At 43.3% G+C, this 27845-nt stretch overlaps 2 protein-coding genes across 2 annotated transcripts in view; both read right to left on the reverse strand.

Annotated features, from left to right (window-relative positions):
• rassf3 (Ras association domain family member 3) overlaps positions 1 to 23156 on the reverse strand; it is a 41950-nt gene extending 18794 nt beyond the window's left edge. Inside the window, exons 1-2 of the mRNA XM_035146916.2 lie at positions 22643 to 23156; positions 15968 to 16077 (exon numbers count right to left, since the gene is read on the reverse strand). Coding sequence (XP_035002807.2) covers positions 15968 to 16077; positions 22643 to 23156 — 624 coding nt within the window. The remainder of the gene's footprint in view (positions 1 to 15967; positions 16078 to 22642) is intronic.
• A 577-nt stretch (positions 23157 to 23733) lies between these two features.
• On the reverse strand, positions 23734 to 27812 carry LOC118101294 (apoptosis facilitator Bcl-2-like protein 14). Its single transcript, XM_035146917.2, has 7 exons — positions 27630 to 27812; positions 26076 to 26468; positions 25608 to 25715; positions 25378 to 25439; positions 24679 to 24840; positions 24433 to 24546; positions 23734 to 24337 (listed from the first exon to the last, which is right to left on the reverse strand). The coding sequence occupies exons 2-7, from the start codon at positions 26458 to 26460 to the stop codon at positions 24293 to 24295; spliced, it is 876 nt and encodes a 291-aa protein (XP_035002808.1). The 5' UTR covers positions 26461 to 26468; positions 27630 to 27812; the 3' UTR covers positions 23734 to 24292.
• Positions 27813 to 27845: the final 33 nt, after the last annotated feature.

The following is a 27845-nucleotide window of genomic DNA, read 5'->3' on the forward strand; positions in this document are numbered from 1 at the left end:
GGGTTTCTCACTTAGACTGTCAACAAAGATCGATGACGCATCTCAAATTCCTCCTGTTGCACATAAATTAAAGTTAAAATATCCCAGGGTCCGCTTTTGACGTCATTTGGAGCCAGAGTCTTCGCAGTAGTGATCATGTAGTGGAGCCACGGTCCAGGTTATAGGTGTTATACTGCAACCAGCCATCAGGGGTTGACCCAGATGATTTGGCATCTTTTTCATAGGCTTTTACAAAAAGGACAACATGACAGCCCCTCAAAAAGTGAAGCCAAAGCACCTTGAGTGATGACTGACAAGTGGAACTGGCTCGTGATAGGTCGAGTGCCTCGTACTGCCGCTCCAACCGCTGATCGCTACTGTGCAAACTCCGGCTTCAAATCGATGTCATTGGCCCAAGTTGGCAGCAGTGAAAGTTCCTGACTTGTCTTGCATAAAACTGACTTGACTTGACACGATGCAATGTACTTTAGAAACAAACACCAAGCGAAGGGGCTGCCGGGCGTAGTCAGGTAGGAACACCACACCATAAATCTATCAGGTGTGATAGGTGGGAGTGAGCAGTCAACAAACAACCCCACGCCTCAGCCCGTTACCGCACTGTGATGTCAGTGCATGCGAGAGGCAAACACTGAAGAGTGAGGAAACAGGACAGATGGTCAACACACACAGCTCACTGTGCGATGAGGAAACACTATTTCCTGTTCTAGACTGACATGTCTATTTCTGATCTGCACCAGGTTAACGGAAAACTCTTAAGTGAGATTTTGCGTGTGTGTGTGTGTGTTTATCTCTCAATGAATTAGCCCTGAACACTAATTCAATAACCCTGGTGACCTGTCCTGTGTGTTCACTCCCTGCATGGTGGACTCTCTTAATAAGAGCCCAGTTTAAAATTAGTGCTATGTAAATTATGTTTATTAAAGGTCAGCAGACGTGTGTCTGGTGCAACATGGAAGAGAGCTTCCACCATCTCGTCTGGGAGAAGATGAATATGCCTCATAGTCGGCTTACAGTCTGTGACGATGATTTGAAATGAAGATGAGCTGCAGCTTTGGCCGTTCACTGTGTGTGTCTCTGTGTGTGTGTCTGTGTGTGTGTGTGTGTGTGTGTGTGTGTGTGTGTGTGTGTGTGTGTGTGTGTGTGTGTGTACTGTACTGGGGGTTGGGTGGGATTACCCCAGAGTGTTTTTTTTTTCCGTGAGACACAGACACACTGGTCAGCGTGACATTTACATACAGAAACACTATTCACCCACAGAAAAGGCAGTTGGGGGGGTCGGGAATGTGTGTGTCTTTGTGAGTGTGTTTGTGTGTCTATGTGTGTGTTAATGTGGAGTGGATATAAACCCTGCCTCGGTCTGCAGATAAATCCTCTTCAGACCAGACATCTCATTTCCCTGTTTGACCGTCCACCATGTCGGTCTTTGTCCTCCTCTCTGTTTGTCCTCCCTCTCCCTGTTTAAACTGCAGCTTATTAAACTTCTCTCTCTCACTCAGACTTCAGCCTGACACCTTGATTAAAGATCATGAATGAGCTGGTTGTTGGTGGAGCACCTCACAACACCAACTTCTGGATTTTCTATTTTATACCAAGACACATGAATGCACCAGTGTTTTCAGCGAGTTCACACTTACAATGGCTTTTCTATGCACCTTTTTAAAAAAGGCAAAAATCAAGTTGCATCTCTTTCCCAGTGGGTGAACTGGTGTTCGCTCGTGTAAATATCTCTGTTTAATTTGAAGTATACTAATTGGTGAACATAAACACACATCAACTCTCACGATAACCTATTTTTCTGATCCACAACCAGTGATTTCACGCAGCTGCCCCACACATTTCCCCCCAAAAGGACGCGTCCCCTGCCCAGTGGTAATTACCGTCGGCATGCGGGAAACCACCAGGCTGCTTCCAGTTCCCCGCTCCAGGTCCGGAGTACAAGACACCACAGCTCACACCCTCTCTCGCCGCCATGTATGGGCCACATTGTGCATCCACTCCACACACACACACACACACACACACACACACAAACACACTAACAGACACACAAACACACACAAACACACACTGCCACGAGGAATGAGGACCAGTGTTAAATGCCCGTCATGGAGAAGTGAAGGGGTCACGCCACGGGACACTGAAGGATCACTGCTGGAGAAACCCAAGTCACTCACACACAGACAGACACACACAGACAGACACACACTGAGTGGGCAGAGAAGAAGAATAGCTCGATTCTATTCCAGTGCGCAGGGTCTCGGAAGCGTGGAACAAACCAGCTGTGTTTGAAACACTGAGCGTGTGTGTGCGAATGCTTCTGTGCGAGCGAGAGACACTTGAACACAGTCGTGGACCAGAAGTTAGTCCAGCACCTCCGGACTGACCTCGCTCTGTGACTGTAACTCAATCCAACGTATGACCCACGGTCTACGGTTAAAGAGATATTATTTAAGGTTGTTTAAAAAGGTTCAGTGTGTAGAATTGAGTGACACCTTGTAGTGAAGTGGCATGTTGCAGCTGAACACCCCCCCCCTTCCAAACATAAAGGAGAACCTGTGGTAAACTTCAGTTGTAATAAAAACTCAAACAAGGTTTAGTTTGTCCAGTTTGGGCTACTGTAAAAAAAACAAACATGGCTGCCTCCATAGAGAGGACCCGCTCCTGATGTAAATATAAAGTATGTAAATATAAAGAGATCATTCTTTGGGTAAAGAAAACAAACAATTTGTACAATTTAGATGAAACAAACCAGTAAAAACTTCACTAGGATTATTTTTTAAATGATATTTCTACCAATCGATCCTTTTGATTATTACTGTACAGGTTTATTTTTACTTTATTTTGTTATTTGTAAATATAAAACAGAGTGTGGGGGGGAGGGGGGTGTCCAGTATTATATTCCGTCACAGGGCCCAACCCTTGTAGCAGCGGCCCTGCCACTGGCTCTGAGAACAGGTGAGCCAATCAAAACGTGACAATTTCATTTAATTGGCTGCAGGTTTTTAAATCTAACCAAAAGCCGAATTATAGTAAGACACTAGATCTTTGCAAAAGGACAACAGTTGATGACTATTTCATTTTTGTTTTTTTAGCGAGCGTTGGTTTTCCCCACACATTGTTTTTGAATGAAGTTGTGAATGAGACACTTCTGCGGTTCCCCTGCGGATAAACCAATGAAACGAACGAAACGAACCCTCCGAACCTTGTTCACGGACACTTTCCCGGAGGGTTTCCTGAAGAACGACGTCCTGGCCGTGAAGAAGTACTCCTCCGAGTCCTCCTCCAAGCTGCTGTAGCCGCTGCTCATCGTGCTAGTCCACGTCATTTGCTGTGGGGTGGGGGTGGTGGGGGAGTAACTCCACTCGAACTCGGCTGCGTCAAAAACCAAACAACACTGGAGACCGGAGACCTCCGGATGTTCGCCCGGAGCAGCTGTTCGCTAACCGGGATGATTTCCTGCTTCCAACCGCTGCTGCTCCGTCACGCACGCGACTCTTCGTCCATTCAAACTCCGCTAAACTCCCCTGAACGCCTCCGCTCTGCGCAGTGACGTGTGTCCGCGTGTCCGACGGGTTTCAATCGAGCGTTAATTCCGACAAATTTAACGAATAAAATCCAGAGTGACGCTCCACGTTCGCGTCTCGTGCGCCGCCGCCCGTCAATGTTTAGTCTTTAACTTCTACGGCTGGCTACAGAGCGGCCCCGCCCACTACGAGCGGCCGCCTCCGGGCCACCAATCACACGCCCGGTGGTTAGGGTTAGCCCCGCCCGGTACAACTTGACAGCCAATCAGCGCCTTCGTGGCTCAGTTTGAGGAGAGCTGAGGGAAGTCTGAGCTGCAGGTGATTAAATTAAATTAAATTAAATTAAATACAAATATATTAAATAAATTAAAGAATAAGATGAAATAAAATAAATACAAATATAATATACTCAAATAAAATAAAATAACAAAATAAAATAGATTAAAAAAAACAATAAAATAAAAAAAACAAATAATGTGAAATAAAATTAAATATATTAAAATAAATAATATTAAATTAAAATATAACACAATAAAGGAAATAAAAGGAATACAATTTTATAAAATTATAACATTTTATTAAAAATAAGATGAAATACTACAATATAGACTATAATAAAATAAAAGTAAAACAAAATAAACTTCAAACCATTTACTATCATAATTCCATTTTACTTTATTCTATTGTTTTTACACACTAATATCCATTTTATTTATATTATTTTAGTCCTTCAATTTAAAATACTTCCATCTTTCTCAGAGCTTTCCACCTTATCTCATGCTCTTCATTAGCAGATGGTGTTGTTAATAAATCCTTATTCATGACAGCTGAGCAGACAAAGACTGTGTGAGACAGTTGAAAATGCACCAAACTACTTATATATGATATAATAATACCAGATTTATCCTTTAACAATCAGAACAGCGGTGCTGTATCTCTGGATGTTTCCACTCGGGCTGAAGCACAGAGGAGGTGAAAACTTTACCTCTGAACTTTCCTGACATTTAAAAATGCTCAGAGTCAAAAATAAGAGTTTGTTTTCTCCTCATCAGCGGCTTCACAGAGATTCCCTCAAAACCTCAGCATACCCAGAACACAAGAACTTGAAAAACACACCACCGACAAGAATATAGGTCGACCACATTCCTAAAATACATGTCAGAGGTCAGTTACAGAGCAGCGACTCTCAGCAGCTGAAAAAAGAGGAGAAACCTGAAACAAAAACAAATAAGCAAAGTGCAGTTTTCCTCTCTGAATGAGATTACTCTGTGAAAACCAGCCGCACCCCCATCAAGGTGTTTGCTAATGGTCAGTTTGTTCTGTGGCCAGTTCCTACAGATGTTTGCTCGGCCTCTAATCCACTCAACAGACCTGAGAACAGGCCTCAGGCAAGAACCTTCCATGTCCACTGTAGCCCCCCCAACTCAACTAGACTCCAACCAACACAACTGTGTTCACCAAAGCTACAGATCTGTTTATCTGACATGTTCCTTTAGACTCTGGTCTTTAGGCTGGATGTTTGCTCTGGACAAAAGGAGCGTCAGGGTGAAATCAGCCAAACCGAAATGAGAAGTCACGTCTGCCTGTGGCGAGGTTTGATTTTACCAAGAGGCAGCGCTCTGGTGCAGCCGGAGAGTCGACCTTTAGCAGAGGGAGAAGTCTGACCTTTTGTGGCAGGAGGAAAAAAACGAGTAATTAAATGTGTTCTTGTGTTTGACCAGAACGGAGCTTGAAGGTCGACACAGATATCTCTGGGGATTGAAACTGGTGATACTGGTATTAAGGGAAGTATAACTACCGAACGACTCCTGGGTGGACTGGTATGAAAACCTGGTGGTATGTTCAGGCAGGCAGCAACCTGACCCACCACTGAGTTTATGTGATCATAAATTGGATCAGAGTTTTTACTCATGTTTTCAGTGGGTGGTGTGAAAGTCTCTGTTATTGCTCCATCACGGGCCAACAACTGGAAGCCATTACTGAGCACTGGGATAATTAAAAGTGTAAGTACCTTCTGTTTTCAACTAATGCTTCTGGGGCTGTTCTACGTCACACAGAATTTATGATTTTTAACATTATACATCAGTGCAGCAGCGAAAAGACCAAGAAACTGAGCAAGGTTCAGCTGCAGGGGGAAGTCTACAGTGTACACACACACACACACGCACACGCACGCACACACACACACACACACACACACACACACACACACACACACACACACACACACACACACACACACACACACACACACACACACACACACACACACACACACACACACACACAGGGCAACAACCAGTGGACTAGTTGGGCGATTTTTAGCCATACAGGCTCTAATTTAAAACCAGCAGGGTTAGAACAGGGGCCAAAAATAAAAAAGGGACACATGTGGCGGAGCCAAACCTCCATATTATCCTTTATAACACTGCAGTGACCTCCACACACACACACACACACACACACACACACACACACACACACACACTCTGAAAATAACAGATAAGCATGCAGGCCACATTCTTGTCCCTAAACTTCTTTGACATTACTCTTGTCCTCCAGAAAACTGTGATTTAGTGTCTGGATGCTTGTTGGACGACAGCAACATATTCATGATGAATACAAAGTGGACAAAAAGAGATTGTTTTCATATCTGAAGACCACAGAGAAGTCAGGTCATCTCAGAAACCTGATAATTGGGACAAAAACAGCCCCACAACTTTATTAATACTGGTTCTATTGATTGTTGGATGACATTGCTCAACGGTTCATTCATTGATGTTTTATCAAATAGTATTCCTGCTGATTAGGTGCCTATAAATAATATAAATCTCTCACTTCGCAAACTCAAAGGCCGAGACTGAGAGGCACACCTTTGACAAACACACACACACACACACACACACACACACACAGTGGTCACTTTGGTCTGGAGCCAGTTGGGTTGTACATTACTGACATACCAGCACAGTCAGCTCCAGACCAACATACACACACTATCATGTAACCCTGAACCTTAACGTGGACAACAAGACGCCGAAATGCAAAAGTAACAAACACAAAACTACACACAACAGATAGAAAACACATCAGGAATAAATAAATTCAATACAAAAGGCAGTAGATTCTTCTCAATCATAAGTCATAAGTAATTTTTCTCTCTGTGCTCTTTACTAGTTCAGTACAACGTCCTGCTAAGTTGACATCTTGGAGAAACCCTTGTTCTTACAGTAACTTTAATAAAATATAAGAGAAAAGTAAAGGGAGTGATGATACATTCATGAAATATGTGGTTTGATGATTTAACAAGATGAATAATCTGCAGCTCCGGAGTCACAGTTCCACATTAAATACATTTCAACACTGCAGCAGCTCCTGTTTAAAACCTGGAGGTCAGCAGTGATCTCAGGTCTTCTCTCAGGAGCCGGAGGTTTAACGTTAACGGACTCAAAGGAGGTTTAGCAAAAACTTCTCATATATTTTATGTACAATTCTGCTCCCGATGTTGCCTTCGATCGTTAATGTTTACGAGAAGAGTCCATTTGAACGCCGCCCCTCTTTGGTATTCACGACCTCGCAACTCAAAGTTTTCGGAAAGCTCTGAGTTTACGAGTTGCGACGTGTTTGCTGATGTTCGGCCGACGCCACAGAAGTTATACGTTTGTTAAACAACAAGTTATTGAATTAAAATTTGACAGAGTTGTGTAATCTCATTATAATACACATTCCAAACAACTTTTCTCTCTCTATCATTAACTCTTTGTATTCTCTGCAAGACGCGACCTGCCTGCGAGCTCGTTAATAATGATAATAATAAACTTTAATTGTGCACAACTGTTCAAAACAAAGTTGTTGACGAGAAAAACGATGAAAGCAATTGAACAAAACAGTTTATATGTCAAACAATCATTAATCAATAGAAACAATAAAAGAAATAGTGTCTCTGTTGTATCCATGTTGCCGTTGCCTAGCAGCAGAGAACGCCACCATATCTTCTAATGTCGTAACCACGAGGTCATGAGTTTCATTTAAAGTCAGAATAAGTTTCAGAGGCTTGTGTTGGGGCAGTGGGGGGCAGGGGGGCAGGGGGGTGGCGAGTATGGAGTCACGCTATGGGAGAGGTTAGGGCAGGGGGCGTTTAACGGTGGGTCAAAGGTCAAAGGTCAGACTTTGAGCAACGTGTCATATTTAGAGAATTCAGTACGAGAGAAAGATGGAGAGAGGAACGTTTCAAAAACAGCTCCTGTATCTCATCTCAGTTTGGAAGCTGCTGTTAACTTGTGTAAATCTGTGTGTGTGTGTTGTCTATAAATAACTTGTGAGTCTTATTCCTACAGGAGTGTGTGTCCTCCTCTAATTTAAAGGTCTATGAGGGTGGTGGGTGTGTTTGTGTTTGAACTGGTTTACAGGTGAGAACCAACAGTGAGTAAATCACCTCTGGCTGAGCTCCTACATCCAACAGTGTAAAGGATAAGACAGATGAGAAATTATCCCAAATATAGAAATACTGGGACAAGACCAGTGTATAAAACTGAGAGTCACAGTCACAAAACTTATAAGAAAACTGGAACCAGTCTTGACATGTGTGCAACAGGGGATCTAAGCCATGTGCAGCGTCAGGCCTCAAGCCTAAACCCCCATCTCCTCCATGTTAGTGAAAGAACACATGAAATAGAAATTCATCAAACATGGTTTCATCATTTGAAGCCAGAGTCTGTTCAGCAGTGATCAGGGGATCAAGCTACAGTATCGGCAGTTCCTTAGTCAGCCTCGGTCATAATTTCTGACTTTGAGACAAACAAAACAAACTTATTAATCATTCTGAGTCACAGGAGCCTCGTCACTTGTGTTAATTATACACACATGGGCGCTCAGCCTGTGGTTTTGAGGGTGAAAAATAAGGATAACGAAGGTGAAATCAGTCATTAATGGGGCTGAACAGCCAATCGCAGGGCTCGCTCTCGTTCCTTCGCCACATTTAACAAGACGGACGCCTGATGACGACCAGAAACACAGCAGATGACGTCACGGCGTAGATACACCAGGTCGTCATTAAGCGATGTTGAGATTTCCCGCAGGTATTCAACAGCGGTCTGCTAATACTCAACCTAATGAGGCCTTCGGGTGCAAACAGCAAAAGTACGATTAGGAACGCTCGGAACAGCTCCAGGACATGGAAACGGGAAGCGGTGGAGGTTCCTGGTAATGCAGCGCACCGTGGGGCATTGTGGGTCGAGTAACACTTGTGTGTGTGTGTAAGTGTGTGGACTCTTTTGTTTTGATGTTACAGGTGTTGAATGTCCAACCTGATCTCCACGTTGCCTCGGGGTCCGTGAAACCGATCCGCTGCCAGCGTGAAAAGCCTTTGAATATTATCACACGTGAAGCCCATGGAGGTTCCATCAGGTGCAGGTATATTTAAATGCTGATTATTCTGTGTGTGTCCCATTTATCCTGCCCCCCCCCCCCGAGGCCCAGTATTTCATCCTGACAGACAAAACACAGAGTGTCTCGTGATCAAAGCGCGGAGGAATGCTGCCTGGCGATCACACGCAGCCTCGGGGTATCACATAATCACACACAGGCAGCCGGCGAGCGGAGAGCGGTGCGAGGCTTCGAGAGTCGAACCCCCGACGCCCGACGCTTCCCCTGCAGCTGGAGGAGCAGAATTACACGGTTACTGACAGTTGATGTGGGAGTGGCAGGGTTGAGCGAGCAGCATGAAAAGAGCCGTGAGGTTCAGAGCAGGTTTGTGGTGGTGGAGGAAGGATTGAAAACAGATGCTACCAAACATTTTTACATCTGAGAATAGAAACGTTTTATTAGATTATGAATATTTTCTTTTCGGTGGAAGATACGTTGAGAATCTGAATATTCTGGACACTAGAACACGACTCTCGAGTGGATACTGAACTTTCTCAAGGTCAAACTGTCCCTTTAAATTAAATCTCCACCAAATTACACTCACTCATTGAGTTATCAGTCCCTGGAAACTTCAAGGGTTTCCATGAAGTTTGGTTGAAGGGTGTGTGTTGTAATGCTGGATATTCAGGAAAGTGGGAGGAGGTGGAGATGCATCGTCCATCTTTATATAAAGTCTAAGGTCCGTGCTGAGGCTGATTGGATCTGTTTGTCTGAAGATAATTGAACGGGTGAAAGTCGCCGGCCGCAGTGAGTCGACGGTGTGAGTCTCTGACGCGTCACAGGCTCATTTAGAGGAACGTTTGTTTCGCTGAACACTGAATTAAATTACTCAGCAGCGAACAGGATGAAGGAAACACAGCTGGTCTGAACTCACAGAGCTGAGAGGAACTGATCTGCTGCAGCAGCGCAATCACACAACTGTGAGGGAACACACACACACATGATGGTGTGATAGGATACACAATCTCTCTCCCTCCCTCCACTTCCTATACAGACTTTTCATAAAAATAAATAAAAGAAGAGAACCCGGACATTTCAGCTCCTCTGTTGTCGGTTGTTTTAATCTGAGCTCAGTCGGCGTGAACTCAGCGTCTTTGATTAATTTGACTTTACAGTGACGTCTGTGTGGAAACTGTATGAATAGTGAATGTGTGTCAGCTCCTGTCTGAGGATGAGGAGATCGTCTGCCTGGATAAGGACTGGGTTCCAGATAAGAATGAAAGAAAGGTGCACTGTACACACACACACAGACACACACAGACAGACACACACAGACACACACACACGAGGAGTCCCTCCTGTACAGATCTGTTTTCCGTGAACGTCCCACAAACAGAGCAGAAAGTTTACTTAGAATTTGCTTCTGCAGGGTTCAGTTTACAAGTTTGCAAAAAACTACGAAACAGATTACGGCAAAACTTGGTGGAAGGACGAGGAAGGACGAGGAAGGACGAGGAAGGACGAGGAAGGACGAGGAAGGACGAGGAAGGACCCGTTCAATTTAGGTTTTTTGTAAATCCAAGTATTTCTTTAGGGAACAATTCATGAATCTCTGTCTATAGGAGACTGATATTTATGAGTTTTAAGTAATTCCGTGCGGCTGAATTGTGGTTTGTGTCGTCACGTGACTGCAGGAACAGGAAGAAAAGCTGTTTTGATTAAAGGTCTCACAGAATCAGCCCAGATATTATTGTTTTCCTGAGTCGTCATTACTGTAGTTGTGGGTCATTATCGTTCTTTCCACTGTGTCACCTGCCCTCGATACGAGAGGCACAGCAACACACAGGTAAATACCAAAGAGGAGACAGATTCTCAGTCAGACCGGAAAGATAAAACTGTATTTGACCTAATTAACCTTATTAGACTACATTTTTAAAATTACAATAAACAGAAAAGGCAGAAATGAAACATCGATGTAACGGAACAGAAAGCGTCACCAGAGGCTCCTTACATGGGCTCAGCTGGCGAATCACTGGAGCTCAGCGATAAAACACTTTATCTGCGTGATGGCCATGTTGGGACATGTAAAAAAAAAAAAAAAGCACGAAGGAATCAATGGGGCTCGTCTGTTGTCGGGTCTCTAAGCTGTCGGCTGGTGTCCTGTTTCTGCAACAGGCAGCTGATGATGGGGGGAGCTTTGTCTGTCAGACCTGCATCTGACCGAGCGCTTAATCCTCCTCAATCCACACAGATTACAGTAATTCAGGCCTGTGTTTCAGCTTCACTGCACAGCGCTGCAGCACGGACACAATTATGAAGAGAAATAAACCCTGGATAGTGAATATTAGTCTTGGATCTGGTCCTGAACTGTGCGTAAATCCTTCAAATGGATCTTTTATAGCTCGAGGCTGAAGATTTGTGTGACACGATTATGTGTCTCTGACATGGAAATAAGTGGTAACGCCAGTTTTACTGAAATATGATGATGTCAAGCTCAAATATATGTCGTTAAGTTTGAGTGAACAAATCCTTGTGGTCATTTTCTGGTTGTTTTCCTCTTCAGTCCGTCCTCGAGACGTTTGTCCTCTTGGACGCTACATTTCTTCCTTTGAGTTTAATATGTTTCTGTCTCGTGTCTCGGTTCTAAATTTGATTAAAGCAACAAAAATAAAACGATGCTCGACAACACTAAGTGAATAATTTAAAACCCAAGACACGAAGCTTCGAATGGAAAAAAATAAAATGGATCCCTCTGCAGATTTGTGTTCACCGACAAGGAGCGTTAGCTTTAGCATATGTGATAATTATCTGTAATAGAAACTGTAATCAACTGACCCATCTTATACAATACTGCACGTGATTATTAAACCTATTTTTAATACAAAATGATAGATTTGTGCAAATGACTATTATACTGATTGTTATTTTATAAAATATGACTCGAAGACAGCAGCTTAACGATTGAATTTATCCTCCAACTTGTCCGTGCTGCGTGCACGTGTCTTTCTTTCCTCATGTAAACATCTGTAATCTCTCGCTCCACTTCCTGGTCCTCGTGCTCGTCAGGTACAAACCTCGGCTCTGTTTGTGTTTCCCTCAACACAACGAGCGGCTGATTAGAGCAGCGGAGGAGAGGGAAGATTGAGAGCGATACGCCAAGAGGAGGAAGAGACGGATGATAAGCAGACGGGTGATGATGTTTGTGGAAAGGAAGGACGGTTTGGATCCAGATGTTTGATAGTGAGAGGAGGAGAAGCCACACATCTGGATCCAGGGTTATATTTAAAGTAGCTTTTTACTGATGCTTCTATTTCGCCCTTTGCTGCTGCAAAACAGAAAATGTCCCCATTTTAGGACAAATGAAGAATGATCTTATCTTTCAAATTATATATCTCTATATATTCAGTTTAAATTTGAATTTGTCTTCCATAACGGCCGACTTTCTTGCGAAACAGGATTTTTGCAACATGACTGTGGCAATGAAACAGGAAGTGTGTGTGTGTGTGTGTGTGTGTGTGTGTGTAGCGCTGTGAGGTTGTGTGGAGGTGAACCTTCTAGAATGACACTGTGTGTACTTTTTTCAACCCCCAGATGATTTAGTGGCTGAGGTTAAAGGAATATAGCCCAGGATTTGTGTGTGTGTGTGTGTGTGTGTGTGTGTGTGTGGGTGTGTCCCACCCCTGCAGATCTGCTGAACCTCTGTATTTTGGTGCCACAGCGATGTGCTGGAGCAGATGTTTATTTCTTATCTGGAAACACACAAACTAATGTGTCGTCTCATGGTTTCAGTTCCATGCGGTGGAATCACAAAGAGACAGAATACTGACTCAGAGAAAACTGACTTTTCATATCACAAAAATATGTCTTGAGCAGCTTTTTAAACGTGTGCAATGTGATCTTTACTCTAATTTTACAACTTCACATCAGAAGATTTATTCTTTATAAGTGAATGAACATAAATTAACTGTATTTTTGTCATTTTTACATTTGTGCTGTTTTGTTTTAGCTCTTATTTTGCTGAGACTCCTCTTATCAGGACAATTAAGACGTCGGCTGCAGATTTATGTTTTGGATTCTGTGACAAAAACAACACTTTCCCACAGTGGGAATATATTTCAACTACATAAATTATACCACAGTTTTCACTCAGTGAGTCCAGCCCAGTTGTAATGGCTGTTAATGAGTAACAGTAAAAAACCCAGAGAGAGAAAACACACTAACATTCCTTCTTTTACATATTTAAATGGACTTTTCTAACTTGTTAAGTATAATCTGGTGATTTCTTACGTCTTCCTGCTGAGTTAAAGCAGATTGTAAAATCTTAATGAAGCGATATTTGCTTTTTTGGTTTTAATTTCTCGAATTTAGCTAAAATCAGTTCTTAATAAAAACATAAATCATGGAATCAGCTGTTCTCTTGGTCTCCAACATGGAGTCAGGACCTCACTAAGTGTAAGTAAATGTATTTGTAGAAACATCTGACATCATTTAATCCCTTTAACCAATTAGGGGACGTTGCTTGAACAGATCACGAGACAAAAAGGTTAAAAACCACATTAATGTCTCTGCTTTCTCCTATCTGATTTTTGCACAATCTCTCCAGCCTTTAATAACTTGTCTTGATACTTTTCTATTGCTACTGACAGTCCCAGCTGCCCCATGTCTCCCAGTCTGACCCACCAGTGTTAATGAGCGTCCATTAGGGCCAAAGAGAAAACACATGAACATTCCTCCCGGTTCATTCTCCCTCGTCTGTCTTTGTTTTCTCTTCTGCCTCCGCCTGTGTTTGTCTTTCCCAGCAGCGGCAGGAAGTGAAACCCAGCGGCGGTTTGGACTCGTTTTCTCTGTCAATCATTGTCCAAGCTCGTCGCAGATCAAGAGGACGAGGACGACGTGTCACTCGTACTGGACGGGTGCTCAGGTGGTAGATATCGAGAGTAATAAAGTAATAGAATACTAATAATATTACAAGAAACAACACGTCTATCTTTGTTTTACTTGGATAATTCATTAGGAAACCAAACTGTTGCTTCTAATAACAAGAAATCAAAGTAAAAGAAATTCAGATCTACACCAGTTTCATATAAAAATCATATATGTGGTGTTCGGATCTATTGTCGTGGATATTTAACTTTAATCTTTAGGAATTTAACGTTAATGTTGACAGAAGTGACTCATGTTTACTGCCTGCACATTCTATAGATCCAGAACACCTGATTAACGGGTCTCAGTGTGGACACCTGGAAATTACACAAGACTATTTCTGATTTAAATTCCCCAAATCTGCCTCCGACTCAGCGGCTCGGTTCAGGAGTTCTCGAGCTGCAGATTCATCTGATTGAATCGACTGGTGATTTGATTACTGAGTCAGCGCTGCAGCTTTGCGTAACTTTGCCATATAAAAGCAGTAGAAGTGGTAAATGAAGTTGTGTTATTGTCTGGTGCGCGTTGACTCTCTGCTCGACAACACAAACCAACAGGAGGACGTCCCCGCGCTAATGTCACAGGACAGGCCAGGAGAGTAAATGCCTCCCGTTCATTGGCTAACTGCCCCGAGAGATCACTTTCACTGTGGTCGCTGACTCAGGTGTGTGTGTGTCTGTGTGTGTTAGTCTGCTTCACACACAACTCCACCCTGAATGTACACGTCCGCAGTAACACAAACAACTCATCTGATTCACAGAGTCCACATTTGAACTTCCTAAACTCAATCAATAAAGTGTGAATCTTATCTAATCGAACCTTTTCCAGTTCTTCTGTTTGATTTAGTAAAATACTCTGCAGCTTGAATCCAGCTGCAGACACACACATAAAAACATCTTCATGTAATAACTGACGGCTCCTAAAAAGCCACATCACTGTGCTCAGCACGACTCAGCTCTATTTGAGGGTGTGGATGAGTTCAGTCTGAAATGTGCTGAGCTCACCCCCTCACACTGGATCAGTGTTGACGCTGCTGCGCTGTTTCAAACAGATCAGACACAAACACTGATGTCGGCTTGTTCACGACCACAGAGGAGATATTTCAGCTGAGGTGGAATAAATGTGAGATGATAATAAAAACATTAAAAATGTCCTTGAGACATTTAAACTGCTTTAAAAATCCCCTTTTCTTAGTTTCACGGGGAAAACCGGACGTCACAGTTCAATCTCTACAACTAACGGACAGATACGTGTTGTCATTCAAACAGAAAACACAGCTGCAAATACAAATACCACAAAACTTCATGGTCAATTTCATGGTAATCAATCTATCCACACACACACACACACACACACACAGTTGCATGATATTGCTGTACAGCCTGGTACAGTCTCTGACATGAACCAGACCTGCCACACACACAGCTGTCTTCCCGGAAAAACACACACACACACACACACACACACACACACACACACACACACACACACACACACACACACACACACACACACACACACACACACACACACACACACACACACACACTACTCTTGGTGCATGATGCATTATGGGTATATGTGTGTCTGTGTTATTATCTCACAGCGTCAGATTCAATCACACGTTTCTTACGATTATTTGATTCATAATCAATTAACTTGTCTTTTGTTTTTTGGGATTAATCGATCACTTGTTTGGTGAATTATTTAAAAAATGCTCTTCACAGTTTCCTGAAGCTCAAGTTCAAGTTTAAATTCATGATTTATTATCGTTTGATTGCTTTAGAAAATTAATTCACTACTTTATAAAGGTGTTTTCTGACCTTTTCTAATAAACTCTTTGTTTTGCCTGTTTTGAAAAATCAAACCACAGCCACAGTGGTCAAAATATTAGACTCCAGCGCCCTCTTGTGGTGGAGCACAACTACAGTAAAGGGATTTATACATGGATACATCTCCTTTAAAAGCCATAATGAAAATATCAAACACTATGAAAATGATTTGTTGGTGTATATATATTACACGTGTAGGTGTATATATATTAATAATTCTGTAGAGTTATGATTGGAAAACAAACCAAGAGCCTCCAAACTAAAATTCTGTTGCCAAGATGAAAACAAACATAAAGTAAAACACACTCAGTGTTGTGTACTCACGTGCAGCTGTGTGTTGTTGTTGAGCTGGTCCTGGCTGATGTGCGACGCTGCAGGTTGACAGTCCAGTGACACTCGGTCCCGACACGCAGCGTGACACGTGTATTTACACCCTGCACACAGAGGAATCGATTAATGCATCGAATTTATTGATTGAGACAAAAGAGAGGAGGGGGAAAGGGAAAGTTTATTTGTGGTTGTGAAGTGACTCACACACACACACACACACAATTCAACACAACCTTTGAACGTGTGCGTTGATATCAAGAGATTATTTGCATGTACGTTACGTCTGTTGAGCTCAGAGTTAATCTGGAAACCAGCATCATGCAAATTCTCCCCAGTGATACAGCGACGGGCAATAAACAGAGTAAACGATGATTCAGGACAAGAGACGACAGGATTCAACCTTTGTCTCCATCTTTAAATCCTAATACAGAAGATTTAAATGTGACATAAATGATTATTAATCATCCTTTTGATTTCACATCCATCAACCTGATGTGAAGGCAAAGGTGTGAAAGATACTTTAGTACTAGACAAACTGTAGTTTATAGATTTATTATATTGATGAGGAGTCTGTGGATATGAAAGATTCATCCTGTTACTGCACGGTGACACGCACACACACACACACGCGCACACACACACACACACACAGACACACACACGAATCAAGGCTGGCAACAACTCAGCAGAATCACAAAGTATTTAAATAACTGCCATAGAAGAAGAGGAGCTCATCTCCGAACAACAAACATTTTACACAACAACAGACAAGCACCCACCTAAGCTGTGTGTGTGTCTGTGTGTGTCTGTGTGTGTGTGTGTGTGTGTCCCTTCCCGTCCTCCTACCTGTGGACCTCTTCCTCACGTGCTGTCCCACTTTATCCGACAGTTTGCACATGGCTGCTCCCATCTCCCATCGTCATCTCACACACACTCAGTGTCCTCATTAAGATCTACAACGTTACATCTCCCCTTCTTCCACACACTCGCTTAAAAACACACACAGACACACACAGGAGTGAAAACCACACACACAGCGACACACTCCCCTCTCTCTCTCTCTCTCTCTCTCTCTCTCTCTCTCTCTCTCTCTCTCTCGCTCTCTGCAGTCGTTTTCAGCCTCTCTCTGCCGTGCTCTGCTCCACATTCAGTCTCGGTCAGACTCCAGATGCTGATTTGCCTAGCCACCATTCACCCTGTGTGTGTCTGTGTCTGTGTGTGTGTGTGTGTGTGTGAGTGTGTTGTGCTGAGTGGGTGATTTAACAGTCAAATGGAGGCCACAGTGTGATGGACACACAGGCAGGAGCGGAGGGAGGGAGGTGGAACTGCTGACTCAGTTCTACCATCAATCTCTCTCTCTCTCTGCTCACTGACGTAGCTTGTTATGTGTTGTGTGTGTGTGTGTGTGTGTGTGTGTGTGTGTGTGTGTGTGTGTGTGTGTGTGTGTGTGTCTACCCAGTTTCCTGCGATCACACCCTCTCTCCAGTCATGCGTCCTCCCTGTCATCCTTCTCTATCCCTCCTGACAATGAACCTGATCCACAGAGGACGAGCCTCTCATCCGTCCGTCCATGTTCATAAACATTAAGTAACTTTACATCCGTCAATACATGTGAAATAATAAAGAATATCCTTTTTCTTTGACTAAATGATTTGTCTTGTGTGTCTATTGATGATTGTTCTTTACATTGATTTTGTAAAACCACAGATTTGATTGTTTCCTCGGCATCGAACCACAACCAGCAGCATCCTGTACGTCACAGCTTCGGGCTTTTATTGTGAAATTCAGTGTGTCCTGCAGGATCTGGGGCTCAGGGGTCAAAGGTCAGAAACCACGGACTGAAAAGTTTTCATCTCCTGAGTGTGAAACGTTTTTTAGAATGAGGTCTCTAATCAGGTCTGTGTGTGCAGAGCGAGTGACAATGAGGCTCGAGACACAAACACTTAAATAAACACACACACACACACACACACACACACACACACACACACACACACACACACAGTGTGCCTTCCTAGTTTTCTCAATTAATCTGTCTTCTATGAAATGTCAAAACAAAATACAATAACTATGTCTGTGACGACACAGTTAAAAAAACAAAAGGTTTAAAACCCAAATATAGAAAGTTTATAGAAAGAAAAACTGAACATCTAAGACTTGATGGTTCATTTCCTGTCGAGTGACGATCTGATAAATAATCTAAACTGTTTCGGCTCAATATCGTTTCTCATTTTTCTGTTTACACATGTTTGATATTTAATAAAAACTGAATCACATTGTAATTCTTCCGTCTGCAGATTTAAAACACGATTCCCACGATGACACAGTTTGAAACGTCCAAAAAGTGCAGGTTGTTAGAATGTTTGTACAGTAGAGCAGACAGAGACAGGTGTGTGTGTGTGTGTGTGTGTGTGTGTGTGTGTGTGTGTGTGTGAGTGTGTGTGTGTGTGTGTGTGTGTGCGCTGCAGCCATCTGTTGTCTCCCAATTCTTTATAATGTTCTTTTCTTTTCTTTCTTTCTTCTGAACCTGGACACGTGTTCAGCTCAATTATCTTGTAATCAAAACTGTGACTGTGATCATATTACTGCAACACACACACACACACACAAACACACACACACCTGGCACACTGAGCTGCAGACACAATGACTGTGTGCGACACTGGAGACTTTGTGTAACTCTGCGTTTAGTTTTCAGTCTTTCCTTATTTTCACTGAATGAAAGTTAATTGTAAAAACGGAGCCGAGGAGTCGCACGTTCTTTTGAGCATCATCACATCGACACTTTGTTCCCACACTTGATTTTTTTCTGTTTCCTGATCGTCAGCGTCTCTCTGAGATGTTCAGAATAACTCCAGCTGCAGTGGAGACTCACCAGAGCTGCTCCACAGCCGCTGGACCTCCAGACGTCCGGAGCGCCGCATCACTTTTGGAAAGCGATAGAAGAATCCGGACACTCTCCTCAAAGTTTTACCAAAAGTTTTGGCAAAGCCCATCGCTAACACACACACACACACACACACAGACACACAGACACACACACACACTGCGTAGAGTGAGAATCCAGATGTTGGTGTAAATCCAGAGGTGAATCTGATGTAGATCCACAAACTCAACAAAATCCTCCTTCACTGTCCATGATGCTTCTGTGTGTGTCTGCTCAGACCCAGTGTGGTCCCTCCCTCACTGACCCCCCATGTGTGTGTGTACATAAGTGTGTGTGTGTGTGTGTGTGCGTGAGAGAGAGAGAGAGAGGGACGGAGTGTGTGTGTGTGTGTGTGTGTGTGTGTGTGTGTGTGTGTGTGTGTGTGTGTGTGTGTGTGTGTGTGTGTTCCATTAGCTGCCACAGGTTGAGCGTCTCTTGTCTCTTGTGGAGCCAAACTGTCACAGCGACTGAACAAACAATGGGACGACAGCTGACACACAAAGACACACACACACAGACACACACACACACACACACACACACACACTGCTCTTTCAATCAGCAGTCAGTATTTCTCACTATGGTTCAAAATGAGCATCACGCTGACGGGAACAAGAAACACCAGAGCGGATGATTCGCTAAAACACTAATCTGTTCATTATTCTTGATGTCTTTTATTTTGAAGGAAACTAGGTTCAGGTGTAAATAATAAAATGCTTCATGGCTGGATTCCATTGAGCTGCTTCAGTTTCAGGGTCCTGGTGTCGTCCATGTTGGCTCAATGTCCCTCACTCATGTTACTGATGAGACACTGAGAACTGAACTCATCTCCATCGCCTCCTCCTCCATGTCAGTGGATGGGACGTGGACCAAACTCAAACTAATCAAAGTAGACGTTACGTAAACAAAGAAAGATGGTGTCTTTCATTTCAGCTTGTTCTCATCTTGTTCATGTTTCTGATCAGTTTGGTTTTTAATTCGCTATTTGATGATATAAAAATGAACTGAGACTTCAGGATTGACAGCTGAGACTGTCTCCTGAATGGGAGGAAGTGGAGACGCGTCGTCCATCTTTATGTACAATTTTTAAAATGTCCTGGACATTTCCCGCAACTTTCCCTGCAGCCCTGTAGTAAGATGACTGGGAAATGTCCCAGTGAGTCCATGTGAGACTAAAACAACAGGGAAGTCACAGTATCCGGCTTCAGATGCTGCAGGAGATACTTTAACTGGCCAATCGGTGGATCTGCTGCAACAATAAACCTGATCTCCACCAGAGACCTCCTGCTCTCTGAGGCAGGTTTCTGTTACTTCACCTCCCAGAGAAAGAGACAAAGGACAGAGACCCACAGAGAGAGAGAGAGAGAGAGAGAGAGAGAGAGAGAGAGAGAGAAAGTCTCTATGTCTCTCTGCTTGAAAGTTATTTTTTAAAAGAAATAACTGAACCAAACTGCTGCTGTTGCTCAACCAGCTCATGTGAGACTGTTCCTGTGTTAATAAGTGAGAGATTGAGTGAGAGAGAGAGAGAGAGAGAGAGAGCGCAGCGGACGACAAGTTTCACCTCTGGAGGTTTGTTGTTCAGGTAAAATCAGTGTTTGCCCTCTTGAGGAGCGGTTCCTGTTGTTGACCTTCAGAGTAATGGTCCTTTAACAGGATTCTGAGAGGAGAGGCCTTTTAAATGAGCAGATATCTGCACACTCACACACACACACACACACTCACACACACACACACACACACACACACACACACACACACACACACACACTGCTGGTGAAGCTGAGGGGAAACACAGACTCACTGTCTGAGGTTAAAACACTAGAAGCAGAGTAAGAAGAGTTTACTCAATAAATATGAACATTTGGGTTCAAATATTACAATAGATGAAGCTGATGTGGATTTTATTGTCTGATTAGAAAATCAGTTAGCTAAAATGTGCGTTTGTTTTGGTTTATATTAACATCCAGATCACACGATTCCTTATTATTAGCCTGTAGGTGCAAAACAAGAACTTGTAGATTACGGCAAATCAACGGCCTTTAGACGAGGACTGTAAATAAAGATGGACGACACGTCTCTTCTTCCTCCTGTTGTTCAAAAATGAAGCCATTTGATTTCTTAGTTTGGTTCCCATCGCATGTGGGTTTATGATCTTTACTGCAGAAAGCCACCAGGGGGCGATCCATGAGATTTGGCTTCACTTTTGGAAGCCGGGATGTCGTCCATCTTCATCCATATTTATACACATCTGGCCTATATGCTCCCTCCAGGTGTGGCCCTTTATCCGTCATAACCACTTCCGGTATATATATATATGTATATATATATATATATATACCAGAAGTAAATATCACATATTTAAATCTACACGACTGAATAAACAAGTCAACAACGGGAGGACGGAGGAGAAAAGGTCAAAATAACAGTGATAAATAAGTTTATATGAATATTCAAAACTCTCCGAGTGTCGCTTCCATCTCAACTCAGACACGGTAACCACGGCAGCCACGTTGGCACCAACACAGGAGGAAGAGGAGGAGCCTCCCCTGAGTCTCCTCCTCCTATTGTTTGCCGGTCACACGTGGATGAAGAGGTCCAGTTTGTGCTCGAGGAGACGCCGACGCTCCAACCGGTCCGTCTGCATACCGACTGCATTCCGGCTGCTGAGCTGCGTCTCACAGCCCAACCTAGTTATGTCACGGGCAGCATTCTAACACGCGTGTGCTCCGGCTACATGCATGAGAACCTGCTCGTGCACATGATTCAGTCCTTTCTGTCACTCAGTCTGTTTCTTGTTGTTTGATAAGTAACTTAAACAGTAAGTGAAATACAATCTGATAACTGTGAAAAGTGACATTTTATCATCAACATTAAACACTGAGGCTCAAGATGTTAGATGTTGAATAAATGTAAATATTGAACTTGAAAACGCACAATTTGTTTTTAAAATTAGACCAATATTCAATTTGTAATGAAATGAATCTGAAAACAACGACAAATCCTCAAAGTAGAGAAGCTGAGTTCAGTCAGGAACCACGTTTAACTTCACTGCATCTGGATTTATGATCCGCACCAAACACACAAACTGATAAATATCTCAAAATAGCTCAAATTTCACAACGTTTAAAGACGTAAAATAATAAATCCCTGGATCTGCCCCCTGATCCTGGATCTGAGCTAAAGTTCAACGCTGATCCATAAGAAACTCTGTACAGATGGTTTCATGGGGATCAGACCAACGGACACACGACGGACGGGGGTGAAAACATAACCTCCTCGGTGGAGGTGGAGAGGAATTGATTATTGACAATAAATAAGATTTCAAAAAGACTCAGTGTTACTTTCTATTCCTTATGATGCGTCAGTTTTTTATACACGTTACCTTGAATTAAAACTGAACCTGACCCTGGATCAGATCAGATGATACTGAATTACTTTTATTTTAATTGAATGTGTTGAAGCATGACACCAGGATCAGTAACATCTGATTTACATCATGTAAACTCTTCATGTCCCACAGACAGAGGACATGAGCGGTTTGTTCTCAGCTCGGGGTCGGATCCAGTTTTGGTTTGATATGATACTTATTGATTATTGATTTGATGTAAAGAGGATCAATATTTCACATGGACATGTTCCCCTCCAGGAAACAGGTGATTGCTGGATTTCCTGTCCCACTGAACGTGCAGTTTTCGGACACTGGTTAACGAAGTGAGCCAGGTGAGCTCCAGGTGAGACGGTACCTGCACAGGTGAGTCCGGGCTGGAACATGTACTGACAGCAGGCGTCGCACCAGGTGTCCTCCCCTCCGGCCTGGAAGGTGTGTCCCTCCCCGGACTCCTCCTTCACCCTGGGGTCCCTCTCCTCGGGGGAGAAGATGGTCCTCACGTCGGGGGGTCTGAAGCCCCTCTTGCGGCTCCTCTGTGGCCCTGCTCCGTGGCCCTCCGCTCCGCTGCCCGGAGCCTCCCCCTCGCGGTCTCTCCTCTCCGGTGCCGCCTCCGGTCGCGCTCTCTCGCTCCAGGCCGCCTCCAGGCTCTCCAGGCTGGCCGGCGGAGGGGACGTGTGCCGCCGCAGCGCTCGAACCACCGCCGGGCCCTTGTTGGCCTTGGAGATCCGCATCTTGGCTCCGTGCGGCGGCCACGTCGCCTCCGGTGCGTCCGCGGACTTGGAGACGTGGACGGTCTGGACGGTCACCGGGGGGTCGTCGGTGAGCGCGGGGCGCGTGGGGACGTACTTTCGACTCACGACGTTAAACATGACGCACGCTCCCGTCGGGCTGCTGCAGGTGTGTGCGTGTGTGTGTGTGTGTGTGAGACGTCATGGTCGTGGAGGATGATTCGCGTGCGTGTCGTCGGGGAGCAGGTCCGAGGCGAGCGGAGGAACCGGTTGGACCACGTTCCAAACTCCCGCTACAAAAACCGGAGTTTTAAGTTTCTTTCCATTTCCACTTGACCTTCATCCGTCAAACCCTCCATGTGGATAAATGACCTCATTCTCTGGATTGAGCTTTTTAATTCGGCATCACTCACATCTACGTCAAACACCTCGATAATGAAACTTTGGGCTTTTATACTTTTAAACTAAACGTCCTCTGGAAGCAGGAGCAGGTCTCTGCCTTGAGAACCGAGACTGAGCTGAAGTCTGGTTCGTTATTCATGAGCCGAATTATCTAGAAATAAACATTTAACAAGAAAGAAAAATACAAAACACAATAACTGAAGCAGTTTGTGTCTCAAGTTACAGTAGTTCTCACTTACATAGCAGCAGAAACAACCACTTTTACATTATGATGAGAAATCTGTCATCAGAAATTGAGCCAAAAGACAAATACACCTTATTTTTTTATAAATAGACATTTATTTTTATGTAGAAAAATCAGCAAATTCATACAGTTCACACATTTATCAAATTCAGACATTTAAATTAATACACACATGCATCACCCACCAGCAACAATTACACAGAATCAACACGTCCCTCAGTTCATCCATCTCGTCCCCGAGCTTAAGATTTCCTGTTTATTATTCACGTAAAAGTGCATTTGCTCAGCATTACTCAACTCGTCTAAAGAAAGTTGTTTTTAAACTATAACATAGCTCATAACCTGTTTATTAAAAAGGCTACAGACCCGACACATCCCCCAAGAAACACGAGTTACAACCATTTCTAACTGGATGAGATGAACGGTACAGTACAAACATTCTCTCTTCTTTGGCCCAAAGTACCTGTGAGATTTGTAAAAGTTTGGCACAAGAGAAAAGAGGAATGACAATAATTGAAGTTATAAGTTATTCAAGGTCTTGCTTTGTTCCCTGAGAACATTTTAAACATGATTAACGTCTGTAAACTCCAGGTGTTAGCGCCCCCTGGAGGTCCATCGTGGCAGGTTGTCACTAATCACACTCCTCCTCCTCCTCGTCACTCTCAAACGCTGCCTCCTGCACAAAAGAACCAGGGGAACATATTAAACTTCTGCTCATTTCAAACCTTGACCTTTTTCAGAAGAGTGAGAGGGTTGGGGGTTGTCACGTACGTATCCTCCGTGCTCTTGTGCCCAGGACGAGTGATGTTCCTTCACATATCTGGCTCCGTAGCGGCACATCTGGTTCACGGGCATCGTCTCCATCACTGACAGGCGACTGGTGGCCTGTCACAAACAAAACGTATTCAATCCTCAAAAGGCCTAAACCTGACAATCATACTTCTGTACTTCTACTTTGGAGTATTTCCACATTGCTTCTGCTTATATCAGGACTTCATCACTGTTCAGTGTTCTCACCTCGCAGGCCACAGCGATCTGGGATTTGGGCGACGCGCGAGGCCCCGGGGAGTCGGGGTCCGAGGTCCTGAAGCCCATCCGGGTGAGGAGGGTCGTCATTATCGCCTTGAAGAAACTGTAGTTCCAAAAGAGCTCTTTGGCTAACGAGAGATCTTTCAGCTCCTGGTGGAGACGAGAAACATTTTCCGTTCAGTGCATCGAAAAACAGGGTCGGACAGAAAACGCTGCTGATGTGTGGAGGCTTCAAGCTAAACTAGGAAACTTTCCCTGAGCAGCAGCGCCCCCTGCAGCCGCACATGGGGATTAACTCTGTTGGGCTCCTTGTCTGGAACCTTCCAAACTGATAAAATGACCCAGAAGTATTTCAGCAGCGCTTCAGATTATCTAAACGATTAGGAAAGGAGCTTCAATGCTTCCTAAATTGTCTCCTTTGCTTAGGGAATACAATTTTTCCCCCCTCAGTTTAAACTAAAAACATCTTTTCTAAGGACATTTTATTCCGTTTTGGACTAGAAACTTTACGAGGCACCTAATACTCTATTATAAATAAAGTTGGTTTGGAAAAAACTCCTTTCCTAACTCCTCACTACGTCTCCTTCACATCTTTCCTCGAGCTGATGACATTTTCTATCAGGGTCAAGGAAAAGCAGTTCGGAGATCATTCAGATTCACGCTGGTTCTCAGGTCGTTGCTTCTCACCCTCTCGTTCAGTTCGTCTCCGGCATCCCTCAGCAGGAGACCAACCATCCGCTCCACGTCGTCTACACAACACAACACACGGATAATTAAAACACAGGAAAAACCACAGCGAGGAAAGAGTTTAAAGACCGAATGCAACTAATGTATGAAAAGCTCAAACGTCCAATTATTTCATATTTGAGACTCAAAGACAAAGACATGTCAGGAGGTGTTTGAGTCTATGAACTCACCGTTTGGCGAGTCCGCCTCCACGTCCGGAGGCAGGAACGGGATATCGTCTGCGATCCTCGTCAGACACTTCGCAGCTTTGTCCAAATCCTCGTTTTCTACAACTTCAGCTGAAAGAAATTAAAGATTTAAATACTGAACCAGGATAAAGAGTCTCAAACATTTATCTCAGACGACACAGTAGAAGTACCTTAACCCTGTACTACATGTATATTATAGTAGTATTTGTGAATAGTGACTGTATTTGAAGTACTTTGCACATCAAAGAAATATTGTAAAACTATTGAGATAATTAAATGACCATTTTAATGTCACATTTTATCTGTTTCAGCTTTTTCAAAAGGTGAGAATCTGATGCTTTTCCTCTTCAAATCTAAATAGTTGAAATGAATCAGTAATAAAAATGAATCCTCGGCTGCAGAACTAATAACTAACATACAGGTGATGAAGGTTAAATGATGATGACTCACCCTCCCTAAAACCACATCTGTTGGAGACGTCGTGATCCGGATGAGACGCTTGATCCGGTTCTTCGTCCCGTGTCTGAGGTTTGATGCATCCCAAAAATCGTTTCCACACCTTCTTCTTCTTCTTCTTCTTCGGCTTCGGCTTCTCGTCATCCATCGTCCCAGTACTGATCAGGGGCGTCGAAGGTGGGGGGGCTCCGTTCCCATTCTGTCCAGGTGACTCCTTGTTCCCTCGTCTCCTCGTGGCGTAGGCCATGAGGAGTCTGAACTCCGGCGTGCCGTCCATGTCCTCGGTGTCTGAGGAAGACGCAGCATCGTCGTCTTCGCTGCGCTTGAGGTCGCGGTGGTTGGAGAAGGGGTCGTGGATTTCTATCTGGTTGTTCGCCATGTTGGTTTCTAGAGAAGAGAATCAGAGATCAGATAAAACAATAATAATCATGAGTTTGTAGCTTTAATTGATTTAGTATGAGATTAATTTATTAGGATTTTAGATTCAACCAATAATCAATAAATTCTGAGAATTAATCAACAAACATTTTCCAATTTCAGCTTCTCAATGAGAAGTAGCAGCTTGATTTGTCTTTTTAATAACTGTACACTGAATACTTTTAGGTGTTGGACAGAAGCTGTGTTTTTCTGGAAGTTGGATCTAAAGTACATTTTTCATTTGTCTCATTTATTTAACCATTTATTCTGTAATAAACTTTTCACGTTGTATTATTGTTTTCTCGGTCCATGTTCTTCTTCTTTTCATTATTATTATCATCATCAGTTTAAGTTGTTTTAAGTTTCATTTATGTTCCAACTCATTATTATTTGGGTAATTTGATCTTCACAGAGCCACATGCGAGTTCTTCATTTCCTCCAAGATACGACTTACGAAAAAATATTCAGCGTACAATGATACAAATCAGAAATTCATCACAATTCATATAATCATTTTTCTCTATAAATGTCATATTTATTCTTTATTTAACTGAGAGGCTCATTATTCAACTTATTGTTTCAGTTTAAACTGAGGGGCTCACTTTATTTTGTTTGTTAAATAAACATTTTTTATTTCTTAAATATGATTTTATCTTAATATTAATGTAATAATATTTATTATAATATACAGGCACTGGTTTACAGCTGTGTGTCGCCCTCTAGTGGTGGGACTATGAAACACGTTGAGAACCATCACATGAATTAAACCTGAAACTTTTGACTAAAATCTCAGTAATAAAGTTGATTAACTCTTAAATGACGCGTTCAATCAACGACAGGTTGAATTTACATCAGATTCAAACACGACAGATGAAGTGTTGATGAGTTAAAACACGTCGGCTTCAGAGAAACGGGAGAAAAGTGGATTTAACGACTGCAACCGGTGGAAAACACGTTAAAGTTAGTTCGTTAACCGGCAATAAAATCAGCTCAGTAAAAACACTCGTTTTGAGTTTAGCTTCATTCAACTTTTAGCGTTAAAACCGCTCCAGAAAAAACACTTTTACTAAAGTTTCTAACTTCTACTTCCTGTGTTGGACGATTAGAAAACTTGGAAACAAGTGAACTTACGTGTCCGATGTTGAGGAGCGGAGGAGAAACGAGGAGCAATGAGGAGAAACGGAGAGAGGAGAAACGGAGGAGAAACGAGGAGAAACGAGGAGAACACCTCCGAACCGACCGAGTCTCTCGAGTTTGTTTAACTTCCGCGCAGCTGACGTCCTTATAGCTCTGCCTCCGTGACGTCACAATGACGCAAGGACGAACTTGTTTTGAAAAGTAGAAACA

This window comes from Hippoglossus stenolepis, chromosome 22 (genome assembly GCF_022539355.2).
Source record: "Hippoglossus stenolepis isolate QCI-W04-F060 chromosome 22, HSTE1.2, whole genome shotgun sequence".
NCBI classification, from domain to species: Eukaryota; Metazoa; Chordata; class Actinopteri; order Pleuronectiformes; family Pleuronectidae; genus Hippoglossus; species Hippoglossus stenolepis.